This window comes from Chionomys nivalis, chromosome 23 (genome assembly GCF_950005125.1).
Source record: "Chionomys nivalis chromosome 23, mChiNiv1.1, whole genome shotgun sequence".
Classification (NCBI taxonomy): Eukaryota; Metazoa; Chordata; class Mammalia; order Rodentia; family Cricetidae; genus Chionomys; species Chionomys nivalis.
Window position 1 is genome coordinate 30,666,189 of NC_080108.1, and position 18,458 is coordinate 30,684,646.

Consider the following 18,458-nt stretch of genomic DNA (forward strand, 5'->3'; position numbering starts at 1 on the left):
TGCTGTACTATGAATACACAAGATGTCTTGGCCTTGGTGTTTCCAAGGAAACGGGAATTAATCATGCCATGTTATCTCCGTGGCCGAGCGCATGAACAACTGCACACATGATCAGTGTTCTTTCCACTTCCTTCTGTGTTTGACAATCGCCACTTTCTTTCCTTTTCGCTAAATGAGACTGTTTAAAGCCTTCAAAGCATCATTGTTCAGAAACCTCCTTGGGAGTATGAAGTACAAAATTTAAAGGAAACACTCAAGCCAGTAGCATTTGCGGGTAAAATGATCAGAATGTAGAAAGAATATGAATTAGAAGCAGAGGAAATTCTAATTGGCTCAGGAGTCCATTTTCAGGTTTTTTCCCCAAAAATGTTGTTTTTTTTTTTTTCCCTGAGCTGTTTCAGTGAGGCCTCTATATATTCATAGTTTTCTGAATACACGGCTCTCATTCCATTCTTAGCTTTGGAAGCCAGCACATAAACGCCAGGGATTCTCATTTTGGACATCTATTTGATGCTTTCACAGTTCCGCATTAAACATACTCTTCCCTCTCTTAAGAGTTTGCTGATATTTCTAAGTAGGCATAGGACACCCCCCCCCCCGCCCAGTTTGCAGGATGCAGAGTATGAGAAACACAAGAACCATAGCCTTCATCCCAGACAGAAAAGGCTGGGCCTGAGGGGTCCATCCACGCAGTCTCTTTGAAGTTTTCAGTGATGACGCTTGCTTGACTCTGCTTATCAGTGTGACCAGCCACAGCCTGTAGTTTTCCCTGACAGGGACCCTGCTTCTTATTGTCTTTCCTGAGCAAAGGGCCTTCCCCATGGCTCTGTCATGGGCCGAGTGCCCTGGAGGCATTTCAGGCCACCAGCCGCCAACAACTGCTGGCAAACTCTTACTGACCCGGCCGCCAAACCGTAAGCAAGCTTTCCGTAGACTTAGTGGTCACAAATATCGTAACTTCACACGTAGTACATACATGTTCCAAATGTTTCTTTCTTCTTCTGGCTTCTCCATTTGGTACAGTGTAAGCCTCTTCACTTTAATTTGTCTACACATATTGCCTGTTTGTTCCAGGCCTGCCGCTACACCCAAGAGCAAGCCTTTGGTCATAATGCACCCATTGCATTTGTAAATCCTGTGATATCTGAGGAGTTGACCCATTGCCACGGTCTTTTAAAGTCATGACACGACACAGCCACAAGTGTATATGGGGGTGGGGGTTGCTAGCAATTGAACCTATGCCCCATGTGTACCAGGCAAAGCAATAATTCTTGTCAAGAATCAGATTCACAGACTCAATATTATTCTTAGTGAACAGGAAGAGCTGGTGCCACCCTCAAATGGCAAATCTTGTCTTGTTCTTCTAAAACCAGAAATTTTTACTTGACTGCAATCTGGAAGGCAAGTGAAGAACTGACTGAGTGTCAATCTAGTGACACAGCCCAGGAAAGAGAAACTCTTATGTGATATTTTCTGGATGAGATGTTTTCAATGTTTTTAATTTTGGAGAGCTGCACCTGTCCAGGTTCACAGCAGAAAAAAAAAAAAAAACCTACCTTGAAATTATTGGATGTAATTATAGTCACTGTGAGCTGGACCCTTCAAAATAACAAGAATTCATGCAGCAATTTAAAAATTATAAGCCACCTGTCTTTCTGAAAAAAGCACGTCAGTCTTGGAGCCCCAAAGCCACTCATTTCTATTTTGAGACTTACATTCTAGAGGTAAGGACAAGAGGAAGTGGTCACCTTCTCTTTTAGGAACGTTGATTTTAAAAATGAGATGTCTAAAGGTTAAGAAATTTTAATACTCTTTAAACATATCAGACAAAAATGTCCGCAATTTTCTGCATGTTGGTTTACGTTTAAACCAAACCCAGGTAAAAATAACTCCATAAGTAAAGCAGCCAAGCTGTTTTAAGCTGAGATATAATTTAATATATTATTGCATCCTTTTGCATACCATAATTAGTATTATTTTTGATAATGCTGCCATTGTAGGGTTTCAACCTCTATGGAATAGAGTTGTGAAAAATTAAGACTGTTTCTTGAGTCCCATCTCAGGAGAATCCTCAGGCAGCTACAGGCTTGTCTTCAACATTCAGAGGACCCAAGAGAACTTCACCAACTGGTCAAGTTTTATTCTTTAATTTGCAAATGACTAACAGGTTCCTAAGGAAGCTTGGTCTCTCTCAGGCTAGACTTTCTTTCTTTCTTTTTTTTTTTTTTGTTTTTCGAGACAGGGTTTCTCTGTGGTTTTGGAGCCTGTTCTGGAACTAGCTCTTGTAGACCAGGCTGGTCTCGAACTCACAGAGATCCGCCTGCCTCTGCCTCCCGAATGCTGGGATTAAAGGCGTGCGCCACCACCGCCCGTCCAGGCTAGACTTTCTTCACTGAACTTCAGAGAAACAGCCCCCCCCCCCCTTTATCCGATCACTTCCCAAACACATGACGGTGGCCACAGGGGTCTAGAGAAGACAGGACGCTGACTCACAGATGTGTCCCTTGATAGCAAGACATCAACCTTCTCTCTCATCTCTTTTGTCCCCTGTGTGGATTCTGACCTGTCACAAATGCCACCTCTGCTTTGCCTCAGCTCTTGATTGACGTCTTCTCTTTCTTCAACCCGCAAGTCAAATGCCCCTCTCCATAGAATCTTCCTTATTTTTCCCTATCAGTGTTTGCTTCTTGTTCCCGTCATTCCGTGTTCCAAACACTGTTGTTCGCTCACCTTCCGGCACATTCTCTATCCATGTGCAATAGCAGATCGCTTAAATGATTTCCTCTAACAGTTTCTTGCTTCTGCTAGAATGCACACAGCCTGATTCCACTGTGGCAGATGCTCATGTCAGGTGGCATTTATCTGCTCCTCCTGGCCTGGGAGGATCAGCCCCACCACATACCTGTTCATTTGGATTCCTTCGATTCGGATGAAAAATAAAAAATAAAAAGGAACTTTTCGGTATCGTGTTTTGATAACTAGAAAGGAGTTCAAAATTCTTTCGTGAAATGTATTTGTTGATTGTTGGAAGTTCCCACCTAGGAGGCTGCTTGGGAGGAGGCGTCCCCGCTTTCCTCTTCATGGTCCATAGCCTGACCTGCACAACCCGGATGGGAAGCAAGTGTGTACTTATATTTTCGTGAGTGACCCCAAATAATGCAGGCCCCTTGTGTATGTCTCTAGTAAGGCACAGAGGTGGCTCACGACCCTTTATCTCTGTTTACTTCTCTAAAAATAGGCTGAGAATAAGGAATATGTTTCCATAGCTACTAACGTTTTCAGTGTACTTTCTACCTTGGAGGGAAATTGCTAAGCCTTCTGAAATGCTCAGTAATGTAGCGAGTGAGCTGCATTGTTACTATGGAGAAGAGTAAGTTTTCTGAGTACTTTAAAAAGTCAGTGCCTCCCCTTTGGGATATCCTGTGCCTCAACTTCAGGGACAAAGTAGTTTACCATGTATGTGCATCTCTTAAAATGTTGAACATAGAAAAAGAAGTAAACCAATTTCATGTGGATCTCACTTAATATAAGTACATGGTGAATGTACTGTCTTCCTGATTTAAAGCCAAATACTGGGTAGAACGATGGCCATCTTAACTGGAGTCAAATGAAGTGATGGAATAAACTAAATGACAGCATCTACCTGTCCGAGTCCCTTCTCAGTCCCCCTCTAAGTCAAGACACCTTGTGAGCCTCCCTCCTTTCCTGACCAGCACAAATCCTTTATGCCGTAGAACACACTGGGCTACACCAGAGAGGCAACACTAGTGAGCCAGGACCCGACCTGCATGCTTGCTTTTGACTATCCTGTGTGTCGAGACCAGTTCAGCCATGGGCTCCTTCCTACTCGAGGAGAGGGAGTTCAAGCAGCCCCCCTTAGGTAGAGAGAATGGGTGTGGCCAAGGTTCTCTCACAGCTGAGCCTTGCCCCTGCCGTGCTGCCAGGGGCGTGAGGGGCAGAGCCCTTCACTGTCTTCATCATTTCAGCCACTCCATGATTCCTCTGTGACTTCAGCTGCCTCATCCTGCTGGAACCACCATCAACTCAGTCTGGAAACTTCCAGAACAGTCTCTCTAACTTTGAAGGCAGCAAACAGCCTTTGTCCGTGAGAAGGTTTTATTATCTATCATTCCAAGAGAAGATTGGGGGACAAAAAAATGAGGGACAATGCAAAGCCCGAACAGAACCAACTTTCTCAGTTCGGTGAGATCAACACAGGAGTATCATTAACTCTGCGTGCATCTGAGTCTTCAAGTTGGATGGAGTCAGAGAGAGGAAGTGTCTCGCTCCTCCTCCTCCATTCAAACGTCCAAGAAGAAAGGCCAGCGTCATGGCTCACACCTGTAATTCAAGCATGTAGGAGCCTAAGGTCAAAGGACTGCCATAAGATTAAGGCTATCCCGTGCTTCAGAGTGAGTTCTTGGTTAGCCTACGTAGACTGAGACCCTGCTTTGAAAAAACAGACCAAATACCAACACAAATCAGAACTGCCAAGATACAGAACCAAGCTACTGGTTCTGCTGCAGGCACCCAAACCACCCAGAGCCCAAAAAGAGAATCCGGGCTCTGTCCAGAAGCAGAAAGAGAGCATCCGTCCACACTGTTAGCATTTTTTTTCCAGACTGCTATTGGTCATGGACTCCCTTGTCACATCTCAAATTCAGCTTCTGTTCTTGACCCTGCAAGCATGTACTTCAGAAATATCAGTTTTCGTCATTGTTGTTTAGAGACTGCTCTTCACATTGCATTTTTCAAGCACGGGGTTGGGGTTTCTAAGCAAGACCTACTGAAACCCTTACAGGCCCAGTCTCTTATTTACCTCCCCATTCCTCACCAAGTATCCTCTATTATTATGATTAATTAGACAGTGGAAAGGTGATAATGGCAGAGTAAAAGCACCAAAAACTCCACCCACCGACAGGCATAGCGCGCGTGACTCCATCATTATGAGAACCTGAGTTAATTCAGCCAGTCTGCCTTACATAGAACTCTTTACTTTGGGGCTTTGCTTGTGATATGTTTCATACTTTGGCCTAAAAATGGTCTCTCTTCTTTTTTTTTCTCCTGTGTTATTTCACACATTAGGCAAATGTGCATCTCAGGTTTCCCCTCATCCTATAGCATTATTGAGAGTTGCTATGGAAGATTCCCATAAATTTAACCAGGGTAAAGCAGTATTCGCTTTTATCAGGCACCTTTTAGGCAAAAAGGACTAAGAGAGTAGGACTAAGGTGGGGTAGCCCCCTCTGGAGGCTAAAACCAAAGTGACCGAGTTAAGAGTGCACAGTCCTCCCACCAAACGCAAGTTGAGTCCTCCTTAGGCTGTGCATTCATCTCCTGACTTCTGCTTCTAGCAGGAAGAGTTCTCTACTATGCTTAGGAAAGAATATGTGAGGATATCGGGCGCAACCAGCAATTCAAGATGAACTGTCTTGAGGGTTGTACCCTTGAGCTCATCTCCAGAGTCCCCTCAGAACACGCTTACAAGCTCTGGCAAATGAGAATTGATCTAGCGAGAGCACAGCTAATACTGTTAATACCGAGAGGTATTCTCAAACAGGATTGCGAGCAACTCCATGGCAAGAGCCTGAGTGGCCTTTCCAACTGCAGCCCTTCCTTCATGAGCCTTGGCCACTTTGTCTTTGATAGATGTGACTCTGTGCTCTTTACCCCACTCGGTGCTTCACGTGGCTGCCCATCTCTCCCTGGGTAGGAGTCGGGACCACTCTCTGTGCACCTTTCCGCCTCATTCAGCTCAACACATTTAATGAGAGTAAGGGATGCCTTCTATAAAACCAGGAAGACAAAAATTAACACATCAGTAAGATTCTGCAGGACCACTAGTGGCTCCTGGGAAAATCCACCAACCATGAATCTAGCCCTACAAGAAAGGGTAGGCTAGCCAGTGACAAGGGAAGAAAAGGGGACACAGCTGTATCACACAGCCCTCCAGGGAAAAGGAAGGCCAGGGATGGGAGAACATACAGGAAGCGAGTGCTCAGGAAAGCAGGCCAGGACAGTTACGGTCTGATCCCAGGAGGAATTCCACCAGGGAACCGCCCCCAGCCACTAGCTCCCCAAGCCACAGAAAGGCTGCTGAAAATTCTTTAGCAGCCTAAAAAAGCAAGCGTTCTCCTGGCAGTGCCACCAAAGATCTAAAGCTGCATTAGCAAGGATGAAACTTGATTATTTCAAAGTCAGACTTTACTGTGGAAAGAGATTTGCTACTTTAAATGTGGCCCTGGCAAAAAAAAAAAGACGTCTGCCAAGGCCACAAAGAGGCAGAGACCCACACCTATATCTACCCCAGCAGTCACCAGAAGCACCATCGGACCGTCCCTGGGTTTCTCCATGGTAATCTGGCAATTTAAATCTTCAGCGACTGGGCTAGCAGGCTAGCAAGTGCTGGGGCAAAGTCAGCATCCTTAGCAGATGCTGGACCTGGATCCAAAGACAGCCTTCCAAAGAGAGCAAGCTAACCTCCTAAGAATGCCCCTGTGTCTACTGGAAACCACAGCGGGTACCAAATGTCACATGTACTCTGCCATCTCTAAGAGGCGCTTAAGTTACCAGTAGGGTAATAAGAGGTTAGCCACAGAGCATAGGAATAAAGGGGAGTAATCCTACCAAGGCACGCCTAGGAAAGCTATGTGCGTGAGGGTTCTGTTGTCGCCTCTCCTGTGCCGTGCTCACCTCCATCCGGGACTGTGAGGTCTCATGAGCCAACCATTGGGAAGAGAGGTTGAGTGGCACAGGTATTGTGGCATTGCCATTAGATTGGATGGTACCTGCTGAAGAGTGGCCGAGGAAGGAAGGGCTCCACCAGTTCCGCTCTGCCCAATTACAAACAGTTCCTCACACAGAGGTAAAATCCTAGAAGGGGTTGGTGCTTTGGTTTTCTCCTTAGTAGGGATTCTTATCTATAACATGAAATATCAGTTTGCTAAAGCGCCGTTTCTCTTCTTTAGTGTCCTCTGTACGAACCTTCAAGTAAAGGAAATGCAGTCTGTCAGCTTCAGTTAAAGTTCCAAAATGGTATTTTCCTATAAAATGAGGCAAAGGGTTGACAGATGGACACCTTCTCATAAATGATGTTGAATGATTCTGTAACAGCATTCTGTCCTGGGCTTGCATATAAAAGTAAATGAATGGGCATGCCAGCTCCTAAGGGTGTCTCTTTTCTCCACTTAGGTGGATGCTCACGGGAACATCCTATTAACATCGCTGGAGGTTCACAATGAAATGAATGAGGTCGCAGGCGGCGTCGGAGACACCAGGAATTCAGCAATATCCTTTGACAACTCAGGAATCCAGTATAGGAAACAGAGCATGCCCAGGGAAGGGCACGGGCGGTACATGGGAGACAGAAGCATCCCGCACAAGAAGACCCACCTACGGAGGAGGTCTTCACAGCTCAAGATCAAAATCCCCGATCTCACCGATGTGAATGCCATAGACAGATGGTCCCGGATCGTGTTTCCCTTCACCTTTTCCCTTTTCAACTTAGTTTACTGGCTGTACTATGTTAACTGAGTGACTGTACTTGATTTTTCAAAGACTCCATTTAACACTGAGTGAAATATTACCCTGCCTGTCAAGTTTTTATACCAGTACACACACACCTACACACACCCACACACACACAATTGTATATATATGTGAACTTTCTCAGCATATATATAAAAGACACGTGTATATGAGGATGTATGTGTATATGTTTATATACGCAGGTGTGACTATCTGCGTATGTAAGACAAATACGCATACATGCCGTACATTTTGCAACTATGGACAATTTAACACAGGATGCATATTAAAGAAAGTCATAGCTTTTTCTTTTCTTTTTCTAATTGAAAGGGACAAGTATCTAAATATTATGCCTCAAGAATGAGGGTGCGAAACACAGTCATCCCAAAGTGTGTCTTTTATTATCCTAAGTTCGATATTTTCTCTGAAATACCAGGAAGGAATTTCTTAATCTTTGGGAACTCCCACAGCGCAAGTTGTGCGCCTCATATCCTCTCTTTCGGTTTGCAGCCAAGGCTTGTTGGCTTCTGTGTGATGGGCTTGTTTCATCAGGTTTGCTTTTCTGTATCGGGTTAGCAGATGAGGCGAGTCTCTGGCAGCTCTCTTACCTGATCCTCACCGGTAGGTAGCTCCCATGCTCGGGTCTGAAAGTCCATCTCTTGCAACCTCACCGGGAGTAAGCGGTGTCCCATTGTGAGTACTCCACCGTCCCGTACATGAGGGGGATTTCTGTTAACGCGAAGTGGGTCCAGCTTAACTGTCTTGTGGGAACACAATGGCGCGTTTTGATAATGAGATCCAGTCACGAAAGTGTGCTCTCCATCTTGTCCAGATCTCTAGGTCCTCTGTAGAACTGGAATCATAGGCATCTCAGGTTCTTTGTTACTCTGAGGTAAAACCATCTAGAGTGATTCCCCCTTGCAGTTATGTTACCATTCTTATAACATCGTATGTTAATATGAATATATTTGCATAATATGCATACATATGTATATTACCAGGATTTTGTTTCCTCTGCTTGCTACCATGGCAGCATGCGACGTCATACTTTTCATTCTGTGATAGAACTACTTTCTGTTATCTAGAGATTAAGATTGAACCTAAAAATGTTTCTATTGTTCACTTTTGGAAACTCAAGAAACATCCTCACAGCCTTTATTTCTGTACTGACATTGTCTCATAAGCAAACCCAGCTCCTCCTAGACTGACTAGGATTCTGCAGGAACACGACCAGTACACACCGCGATCACACAACGACCCATGACCGTTCCCGAGGCAAGGAGGGCAACCTGACACAAACACAGTCTCTTTTGGTTCCTTCTGACCCACAGCCTCATCAGTATTTGGACTTTTTAAAGCTCGTAGAAACAAGACAAGGTGCACCGGTTTCATAGACGCAACCTTAACTTACTATTTAGATGAGCTCTTTCTAAAGACAAACAAAGATGATATATTTTTTGTAAACTCTTTCTATCACGGGCATCCATAAACTGACTGCAGTCGTGTGAGCAGGTGTCACAGCGAAGCATTGGGAAGACAGGATAAAAAGCAAAACCTGCAGTGAAGAACTGCTAAATTAATAACCCCCACACCCCACCCATGCGTCACCCTCATGTCTGGCACCATCGTTTACCACACAGGCAGCACTACCACCCTCCCCAAGATGTGTGCGGTGTGAACTGCCTCCTTGGACTGACACTCCTTGATTTTTCGGTGGCCATAGCAATCCTTAATATGTGGGAGTCTGACTTTTCCAAACCCAAGCTTAGATCAAAGCTTAATCCCCAGAATCTTATGTTAGGGACAGTGACTGAATTTGATGCCCTTATCCGCCTCCATTCTTATCTACTAAGTCTTCTTCCAATCACTGATCCTTGGCTGTCTTTTCTCCCTGGAGATGAGCCTGCGAATTTGGGCTTTTCTCTGGAAATTTTCTTTTTCATGGGTAACAGTAGGAGGAGACAAAGAGTTAAACAGATTCGAAAAAAAAAAAATTCTGTAAGTGGCCTTATCGTTGTAACATATTAAAGAAAAGCAAATGTTTGTGAGACCTTATCCCTTTCAATACTTCAGGTATCTCTCTGTGTACCCTGTCACTCAAAGTGTGAGCCACATGTCAAAGAGGGACCCCCCAAAGGCCAGCTATGTGGCAGAAGGGGTCAGCCACTGAGAGTTTATCATACTAAGAACTGTGACTTTTTTTTTCTGGGAGAAAAGTGACTCAAAAGTTTTTTGATGCATAATTGAGATACCCACATATCAGAGACAGAGACTCCACGGGGCTCAGAAGAGCCACGACGTGCTCCCTGGGAATCTCTGGATATAAATTTGCATGGTGTAGTCATAACAGCTTTTGAGCTTTTTATATGCATTTGGCACCAAGACTGGGATCCACAAATTTATAGACACTGCAATGAAGTTACCATAGTAGCTAGACTCTAAGTAGTGTTTGTAATTACACACACACACACACATACACACACACACAAATACATACATGTATTCTGTAAAAAAAAACAACAACTCATTTTTAAGATCCTTGGGTATGTGTTTTCTTTACTCCATTTCAGAAGAAAAGCATTTTCATCCTAATAAGTTATTTTATGGCTTCTCTATTTTTCAAAGCTGCGAGAAGCGTTGAGGTGAGAACTCTGGCTGTTCTCACAGAAGAATGGGATCTGATCCCTGTTCTAGGAAGGTAGCCTCTCGTCACTTTATAGTAGCCCTTTGAGCCAGGGGGTGAGCACATGTTGGAATTCCACCAGGAACTGTGATGGAGGTGGTTGTTACCCATGCCCAGAGTTCTTAAGAACAGAAAACTTCATTTCCCATCAACTCAACAAACATTAATTTTCTCAGTAGTACTGTCTTTCTAAGATGAGATGCTTCGCCAAGGGCTCGCGATGTTGACACCTTGATGATAGCCCCTTATTTGGTCATTTTCAGATGTGTCTATGACAACCTAAGAGCCCTCCTCCATCAGTCCCAGCCAAGAAAGGCCGACCAGAGTGGAATCATCTTTAAAACAAAAGTCACTCCTGATTACCAACCCCAGAACTGTTGAGAGGTTGTGATGCCAATGCCATAATCCATTCAATGCCCCCGAATCTCAGAAGAACTAGAAAGCATGTCATAATAATATTCCCACGAGGCTTTAAACGACATGTCCATCTGCAGTATTGTGCGTTTGGATACCAACATGGGGACATCTTCAGCTGTTCCCACCAAAATCTCTCTCGTTTTGAAACATGGAGTTGACAATGTCACCAATGAAATGATCTCGAAGGAGACAGGCACGTGGCAGTTGTAGGTGTTTGCCCCTTGTGAACACATTCTGAAAAGATGTGTCCAATTTTGAACCTCCTTGCTTAAAAGCATAAACCTACTATAATTCATATTTTAACCCTCCACCTGAAACTGAGTTCATATTTCTGGCCATTTTCTGTAAGCCAACTGAACCACTGGTAAAATATTTGGTTACTCTTGGAACGAGCGCTGGCTCTCCCGTCAGTGCGAACTTTCCAGCAGAGTAACGTCGTCTCTGGGGGCGAAGACCTGCCCTGGTGGAGTGGATTTCCCAGGACACTGGCGAGCGTGCCTTGGTCTGATTACCTCTTCTCCTGCGTTGAAAGGTGCCGTGTTTTCCTGAATGACTAAACCCCTCACCTTGGGACAGTGACCTCCCAGAGTGGCTCACACACGTCACACTTGGTGGTACCTCTCCTAGGGATGGCCCACACACATGTCATTTGTGACTCCTTTTTCTACTTCCCAAGTCAGTAGATGTGTTCAAGGTAAGTACAGGATTGTTCTAGTAGGAATAGGTGGTTGCTGTCCTGATTGATATCCATGTTGATTTCATTTCATTGTAAAGATAAACTTAAACCCGATTTTGCTTAAGCACATTGATGTAATTTTTTCGTATAATTTGACGTGAAAAAAAAGAGCAAAATTGAGTGACAGATACAATATGAAACTTGTTGAATGAATTCAAATTTATTAAAAAAGGACTAACTGACAAACGTGAGGTCTGTTGTTTGTTTTTTGTTTTTTTTTTTTCTCTTCCCTAACTCTCTGCTGTTGAATGGTGTGGTGTTATTTCAATCCAACCTTGTTAAATTGCATATGTCCACCTGGGTTATGTGAAAATAAAAAGATTTTACAGCTCCAAACTGATTGCCTAAGATAACGGTAGAACTGTTTCTTTGAAAACAAAATATCTCAATTTATGTGATTTTTTTTTTTTATGTGAGGATGTAAGTTTGGTGTGGGAGGTTTTTCTGTCTATGTGTTGCTTTTATTGTTTAATGAATAAAGAAACTGGCTTGGCCTGATAGGGTAGAATAGAGCTAGGTGGGAAAGACTAAACTGAATGCTGGGAAAAAGAAGGTGGAGTCAGGGAGAAGATACCATGTAGCCACCGCTAGAGACAGACTGGTAAGCTACAGGCATGTTCAATACACAGATTAATAGTGGTGAGCTAAATTACAATATAAGAGTTAGCCAGAAATACACTTAAGCTATTGGCCAAACAGTACTGCAAATAATATAGTTTCTGCGTGATTATTTCGGGGCTGAGCAGCCAGGAACAAAACAAGTGGCCTCTTACTACATAAGTTCAGTTCTTAGTACTGGAAAAATTAATCACAATTTTGCTTCAAATTTGAACTTCAAAGGATAAACAGCCACACAAAGAGTGACCAATTCTAGTCTTCAAATTAGTGTTTTAAGACACACACATTTTTTGTGTGTGTGTGTGTGTGTGTGTGTCAAAAGCCAGGGAACAAGCTCCCCGTCTCTGGATAGCCACCCTTGGAGGTTTTTCAGCAATTTCCCTGGCCGTGTTCCCACTGTGAAAGTGAGATGTCACCACAGAGTGAACAAGTGAGTGAGCAAATGAATGAACCCAGATTATAGACACGTCCATGCAGACAGGTTTGCGAGAGCCCCATCTCCCTCCTTGGATCCTTGGTGTTCTCACGATGCTCTTAGCCCGATGCTGCTGATCAACCGATCTACATTCACGCACAGCCACTTGCTGTGTAGTCAGGGATGATGCAAGCACCATTTGCAAACCTCATTCTGATATGTAAACGAGTTTTGTATTTCCAGTCTTCTCCGGAGTCTTGACTTGGTCATGCCTTAAACTAAGTTGTTGTCTGTGATGAGGACATCTCTGTGGGAAAATTTCTCACTCGGCCACTTGGCCAGTCCTGGTGACATGCTTAAAAGAGTACTAACCGCTTCTGAGCACCTGCTTTGGTCACCAGGGAGTCCACAAGCTTTGGGGAACTTCCCCATCCACGGCTGACACAGCCTACATACACGTGGGGCTGCTTTACAGTTCTTGCTTAGAATCTCTTACTTTGCAAACATGGGGTTTATCGCTGATCTTTGCAGTGGGGATGCCCTTCTGAGGAGACGGACTCTTTAAGAGCCTCCATGGTTTTTAGGTAGAGACTTGTACTAGGGAACTAAAACAGCAGCTATTATCTATTATTGAGATAGTTCTACTATTGGAGAGACTCGTTCCATGCCCCTTGGTTTTAGGTAAGCAGGTTCAACTCAGATGCGGCAGGCAGCAGCACAGAAAACATAAATGCTAAAAATGCAACCAACTGCAGTTGGGGAGACATAAGGGGGGCATGCATGCACTTAACCTTGACTCCAATCTCCGCTGTTCTTACGGAACAAAGTAAAGATAAATAGCTACATAAGCAATGCCTTGGCATGGGAGAACAGAGTACGACTGGTGGCCCTGCATGTCTCGAAGCAGATTAATGGCCCTGACCTACCAGGTGATTAGAAACTATCTCTAAGAAGTTAAATCTCTTTGTTTTCTTACACTGAGGTTAGGTATTGATGACCTTTTGCCTCCTATGTTTAATTAATTTGTTGTCATTTTGTTTGCAAATTTAAAATGTAATCATTTATACAGTACAGTGTTACCATGTATACAGAGTGCATTCACCTCATTTTTTTCCTCTGTGGCTAGGGCTGCCCTGCTCTTCTCTGGTTCTATTTCCTAAAGCATGTGACAGGCTATTGAGAACCACAGTTCCCTGCTGTGCTGCTGGGTGTTCAGGCTAATGCTGGTTGGCTAGCCCTTTGCTTCCTTTGATTCTTCCCAGCCTCCGGTAATCACTATTCTTCTCTTCTGCTCTGAGATTAACATTTCTAGCTTCCACGTGTATATGTGTGCATGTGTGAGAGAAAGAGAGAGAGAGAAAGAGAGAGGGAGAGGGGGAGAGGGAGAGAGAGAGAGAGAGAGAGAGAGAGAGAGAGAGAGAGAGAGAGAGAGAACAGACAGTGTTTATTCTTCTATGTCCAGTTGATGTCATTCAACATATCCCAGCTCCAAATCCATTTTGCTGCAAAAGCTAGGCCATCACTCCTTCTGGCTAGGTAATGATACTGTGTGGATAGGTCACACTTTATCCATCCATCTGTTGATCCTAGGATGGTTCGCTGTCTTGGCTTCTAGGTACAGAACTAGAGGAAGTCGTTTTTAGATAAAAGCACGAAGACTCCCATCCTTAAGTGGGTTTCTCTTTCTCCTTTTCTGCCCCCAATCTTCTGCTGGCCATATCTTTAATTTGTTGTCACCAAGGTCGGAAATGTTTACACTCTGCTGGCTGTCACAAAACGTGCGTGCTTAGCCCTATGTTTACAAATTTCTCTTGAGTTAATGAAGACTCACGTGTTGGAACTGTGCTTTGTGGGAGAAGTTAAAGGCTTAATAATCCCTTTTACTTAAGAAATATGCAAAACGTTATTACTGGAAGAAGAGGAAAGAGAATTGCTTTAACCATCGCAGGCTTCTGCTTTGAAAGTGAGTGTACAGAGAAACCCTGTCTCGAAAAGCAAAAAAAAAAAAAGAAAGAAAGAAAGAAAGAAAGAAAGAAAGAAAGAAAGAAAGAAAGAAAGAAAGTGCGTGTAATCCATAGCAGAAGACAACCTGGCAGCCTCCAGGAGCTGCACTTCCCTGGTTCATCCCGGAGGATCTTACTCAGAAATTAATTCTAAGAGTTGAAAACAAAATTACCAACCGAGATTTCAGTATTACACAAATCTAATTCAAAACTCGCATATCTTAACCTCAAATAAGAGGAAAACAGAACTCACTAAGGTCCAGGGTGAAAGGGATGCTTTTGCAAACACTCTCCCAATTGATTAAAGCTACACAGCGTCAATTCTGAAGGCTGAATGCTTCCCATCACGCATAGGAACTGGGCCTGGGATCTCTGCTTTCTAGCTAATTTTCTCCCTTCCTCCTTTGCTTCCCTTCACGCCCCCCTGTCTTTCTCTTCCCCTTTGTGACTTTGAGACAATCCTTATCAATCTCAGGCTGGCATGGAATTCACTACGTAGCGCACCCTGGCCTTTAACTTCATTGGCATGAACATCGATGCCCACTCTGCATCTTATTTTTTTCTCAATGAAGAAAGACATAAATATGTATCGGTCTAGATTAATAATGTTATCTATCTATCTATCTATCTATCTATCTATCTATCTATCTATCTATCTATCGTCTGTCCATCCGTCCGTCCGTCCATCCATCCATCCATCCATCTATCTATCTACCTATGCATGCATGCATGCATCAGGATTTCTCATCTATCTATCATCTATCTATCTATCTATCTATCTATCTATCTATCTATCTATCTATCTATCTATCCATCCATCCATCCATCCATCCATCCATCCATCCATCCATCCATCCATCCATCTATCTATGCATGCATGCATGCAGGCATCAGGATTTCTCTGTGTAACAGCCCTGACTGTGCCAGCACTTGGTTTGTAGACCAGGCTGACCTGGAACTCACACAGATATTCGCCTGTCTCTGCCTCCCGAGTGCTGGGATTTCAGCATACCCAGCAAGAGCCTACTCTCATCTGCCACCTCAGACAGTAACCTCACTATGGCAATGTTCTCCAGCTTTCTTCATGAAGGCATCTTCTTGCTTACTTCCTATAGTAGTTAAAATTGCTTGTTGAAGGGCCTGATATAAAACTTGGGCTCGATTATTTCATTCTATTGAAACTTTAGATGAGTTTGATGATGTTTTTGTTCCTGTCTTCCACGCGCCAGGCTCTATCCAACGCCACACCTCAGTCATACTCAGCGAAAATTCTTAGAAGATGACATGTGACCAAAGGTTTTCCTTATGCATAAATTCTTCTTGCATCCTTCATGTTCACTAGTGATTAGAACTGCCCTGAGTGGATAATCCCCCTCACCTATTGAGGCTTCTCTTTCACGGTGTTTGTCAGGCAGTCAGGCTGATAGCACATGGGATGCCCGGTGGTCTCTTTAAAACACAACGCTCTATGAATTTCTTGGTAGCTTCTTATAACATTTATTTAGATCATAGTGACCCTCCCATATTCTCAAACTCTTCTCAAACCCACCTCCATCTCCCCAAACAGCTCCCAATTTCTTCTTCTCTTAGAAACCAAAAGACAGAGCCAGGCGGTGGTGGCGCACGCCTTTAATCCCAGCACTCGGGAGGCAGAGGCAGGCGGATCTCTGTGAGTTCGAGACCAGCCTGGTCTACAAGAGCTAGTTCCAGGACAGGCTCCAAAACCACAGAGAAACCCTGTCTCAAAGAAAAAAAAAAAGAAGAAACCAAAAGACAGAAATGAAACCCAACTTGTGCTGCCCCGGTCCTCTTGAGCGTGTGCAGAGTGCTCTGCTTACCAGGTGCTCACCATCAAAGAAAACGCCCTCTTCTTCTCCAAGAAGCCATCACTATTAAAGCTCCTCAGCCATCCATGACAGGATGTTGGCCAGTTATACCTTAGCCAGGTCGTGGGTGAGGAAACACAGAGGATGAAGTTCAGAGAGCAGAAATTCTGTCATGTCCACAAGACCCCCATCTCGCTCTAGCCTCCACAAACCTCTGGCTCTTGTGACCTACCCAGCCTCTCTTCCTCAATGGTCCACAAACCTCGGAGAGGGGTTAGCCTCTCCACTGACCCTTGTTCCTCCAGCTTCAGCCAGCTGTGAGCTTCTGCACTGACCGTCATCGAGCGCACAAATCTCTCTGATAAGGAATAGCGCTGCATTAATGGACGGATAGAGATATACAAAGTTTGAGAGCAATTTGGCAGGATGTTCAGATAGCAGACTGGACAGTAAATTCATCCATGGGTCTTCTGAGTTCCTTCACTATTGTACTTAGCCAGTCTTACAGTAGCAGGTATGTATTTACTCTTGCTGATAGGGCCATAAGTCTAATCAGAAAGGGGGGATGTTTAAATATTGAATAAAATATTTAATACTAATGCAGCCTCTCCCATAACTTTCCTGTCAGTGTTGTAGTCACGGATGTACCTTTCCATGCACTCTGGTCATTAATGTTATAGGATTTGGTTTTTCTCCAGCAGCCTCCTCTGAAGGCTGGCCAGCACACAAGCAGCTGTCTGGTGATTACCGAGTATATCTCTCTGTGTCCCGTGACCAAGGTGTGTGCTGTCTCCAGCCATAGGGTCTTACCATTAAGTTCTGGTGGGCAGGTAAGAGCACCGGTAAAGAACACCCCCGGCCAAGAAATAGAGAGATGTCTCAAACCTGGCACTGAGCTTTTGATTGGCAGTCTATGGCTTCTTTGATGTTTTCCTTTGGGTAGAGTTAACTCCAATTGAACTCTTCTATATGAATATATATCCAGGAAGCTTACAAAGTAGGTACCCGTGTGGCTTTTTCAAACATCCTTAGTGTTAGTTATTGCTTCCCCCAATCTTTCCTCTGTTCCAGCCAGGGGATCTTTTTATTCTTGCTTCCAGGCCCACCACAACTGCTTCTGGTCCAAGGACCAACTTTTCAATCTTTCACAGGGAAGCTATTTAGTGTAAATCTTTTATTGCCCTGCTAGATCTTAGGCAACTCTCAAAAATCTGTGTCTCCTGCTCTGAACATTTTTCTTCTTTTTTAAAGTGATTTTTATCTTCTCAATTTTAATACTTTTAGTCAGATTTTTATTATAACATGATAAAAATAATTTTGATAGAACATTTTGCTTCTAGATTTCTTTTATTTTCTCTAACTGATTTTGATTTTTGATGTACTGAATACCTAAGGAATTATTTTGATTCAAGGCTCTGGAGGCTGGCAAAAGCCAGTGAGTGGTAGCACCTAAGGAGAGAGAGGCACATGATTCTTCAATTTATGATTTAAAAGATGGAAGAGAAAATAGCTACTGGAGAGAGAGAGAGACAAAGAGGACAGACTCCCAAATGCTTTATTCCATCTCCACTACCACATTGAAAACCACTGCCCACAGCTCCACCCTCCACACTGAGAACCACTGCCCACAGCTCCACCCTCCACACTGAGAACCACTGCCCACAGCTCCACCCTGTCCACACTGAGAACCACAGCCCACAGCTCCACCCAGTCCACACTGAGAACCATTGCCCACAACTCCACCCTCCACACCAAGGGTTGTTTTTACCACTAGAGCTCTGTAGCATAACTTGAAGTTGGAGATAGTCATAATTCTAGCAGTATATTTTTTATTCAAAATTGCTATGGTATCCTGGGTGTTTTGTTTTACTTTATTAATTTTGTGATGGAATGTTTCTCTGTGTAACTCTGATTGACCTGAAACTCACTCTGTAAACCAGGATGGCCTTAAACTCAAAAAGATTTGCTTGCCTCTGCATCACATATAGTAGGATTAAAATTATGGACCACTGTGTCTGATCTTCTACATTAATTTTAAGATTCTTTTCCAATTTCTGTGAAGAATTATGCTTGAAGTTTGATGGCTATTGATTTGCATCTGTATATTGTTTTGGTAGGATGACCGTTTTCCCAATATCATCAGTCCGCAAACACGAGTGGTCTCCTTGCCCTCTTCTTGTTCCTCCTTTGATTTCTTTTTCAATATCTAATTTCTACTCTTTGGGGTCTTAAA

At 43.7% G+C, this 18,458-nt stretch overlaps 1 protein-coding gene across 1 annotated transcript in view; it reads left to right on the forward strand.

The window, feature by feature from the left end:
* Nucleotides 1-11,554, forward strand: part of Gabrb3 (gamma-aminobutyric acid type A receptor subunit beta3) — a 234,693-nt gene extending 223,139 nt beyond the window's left edge. Inside the window, exon 9 of the mRNA XM_057756286.1 lies at nucleotides 7,192-11,554. Within this exon, the coding sequence (XP_057612269.1) occupies nucleotides 7,192-7,533 (342 nt within the window). The 3' untranslated portion in view covers nucleotides 7,534-11,554. The remainder of the gene's footprint in view (nucleotides 1-7,191) is intronic.
* Nucleotides 11,555-18,458: the final 6,904 nt, after the last annotated feature.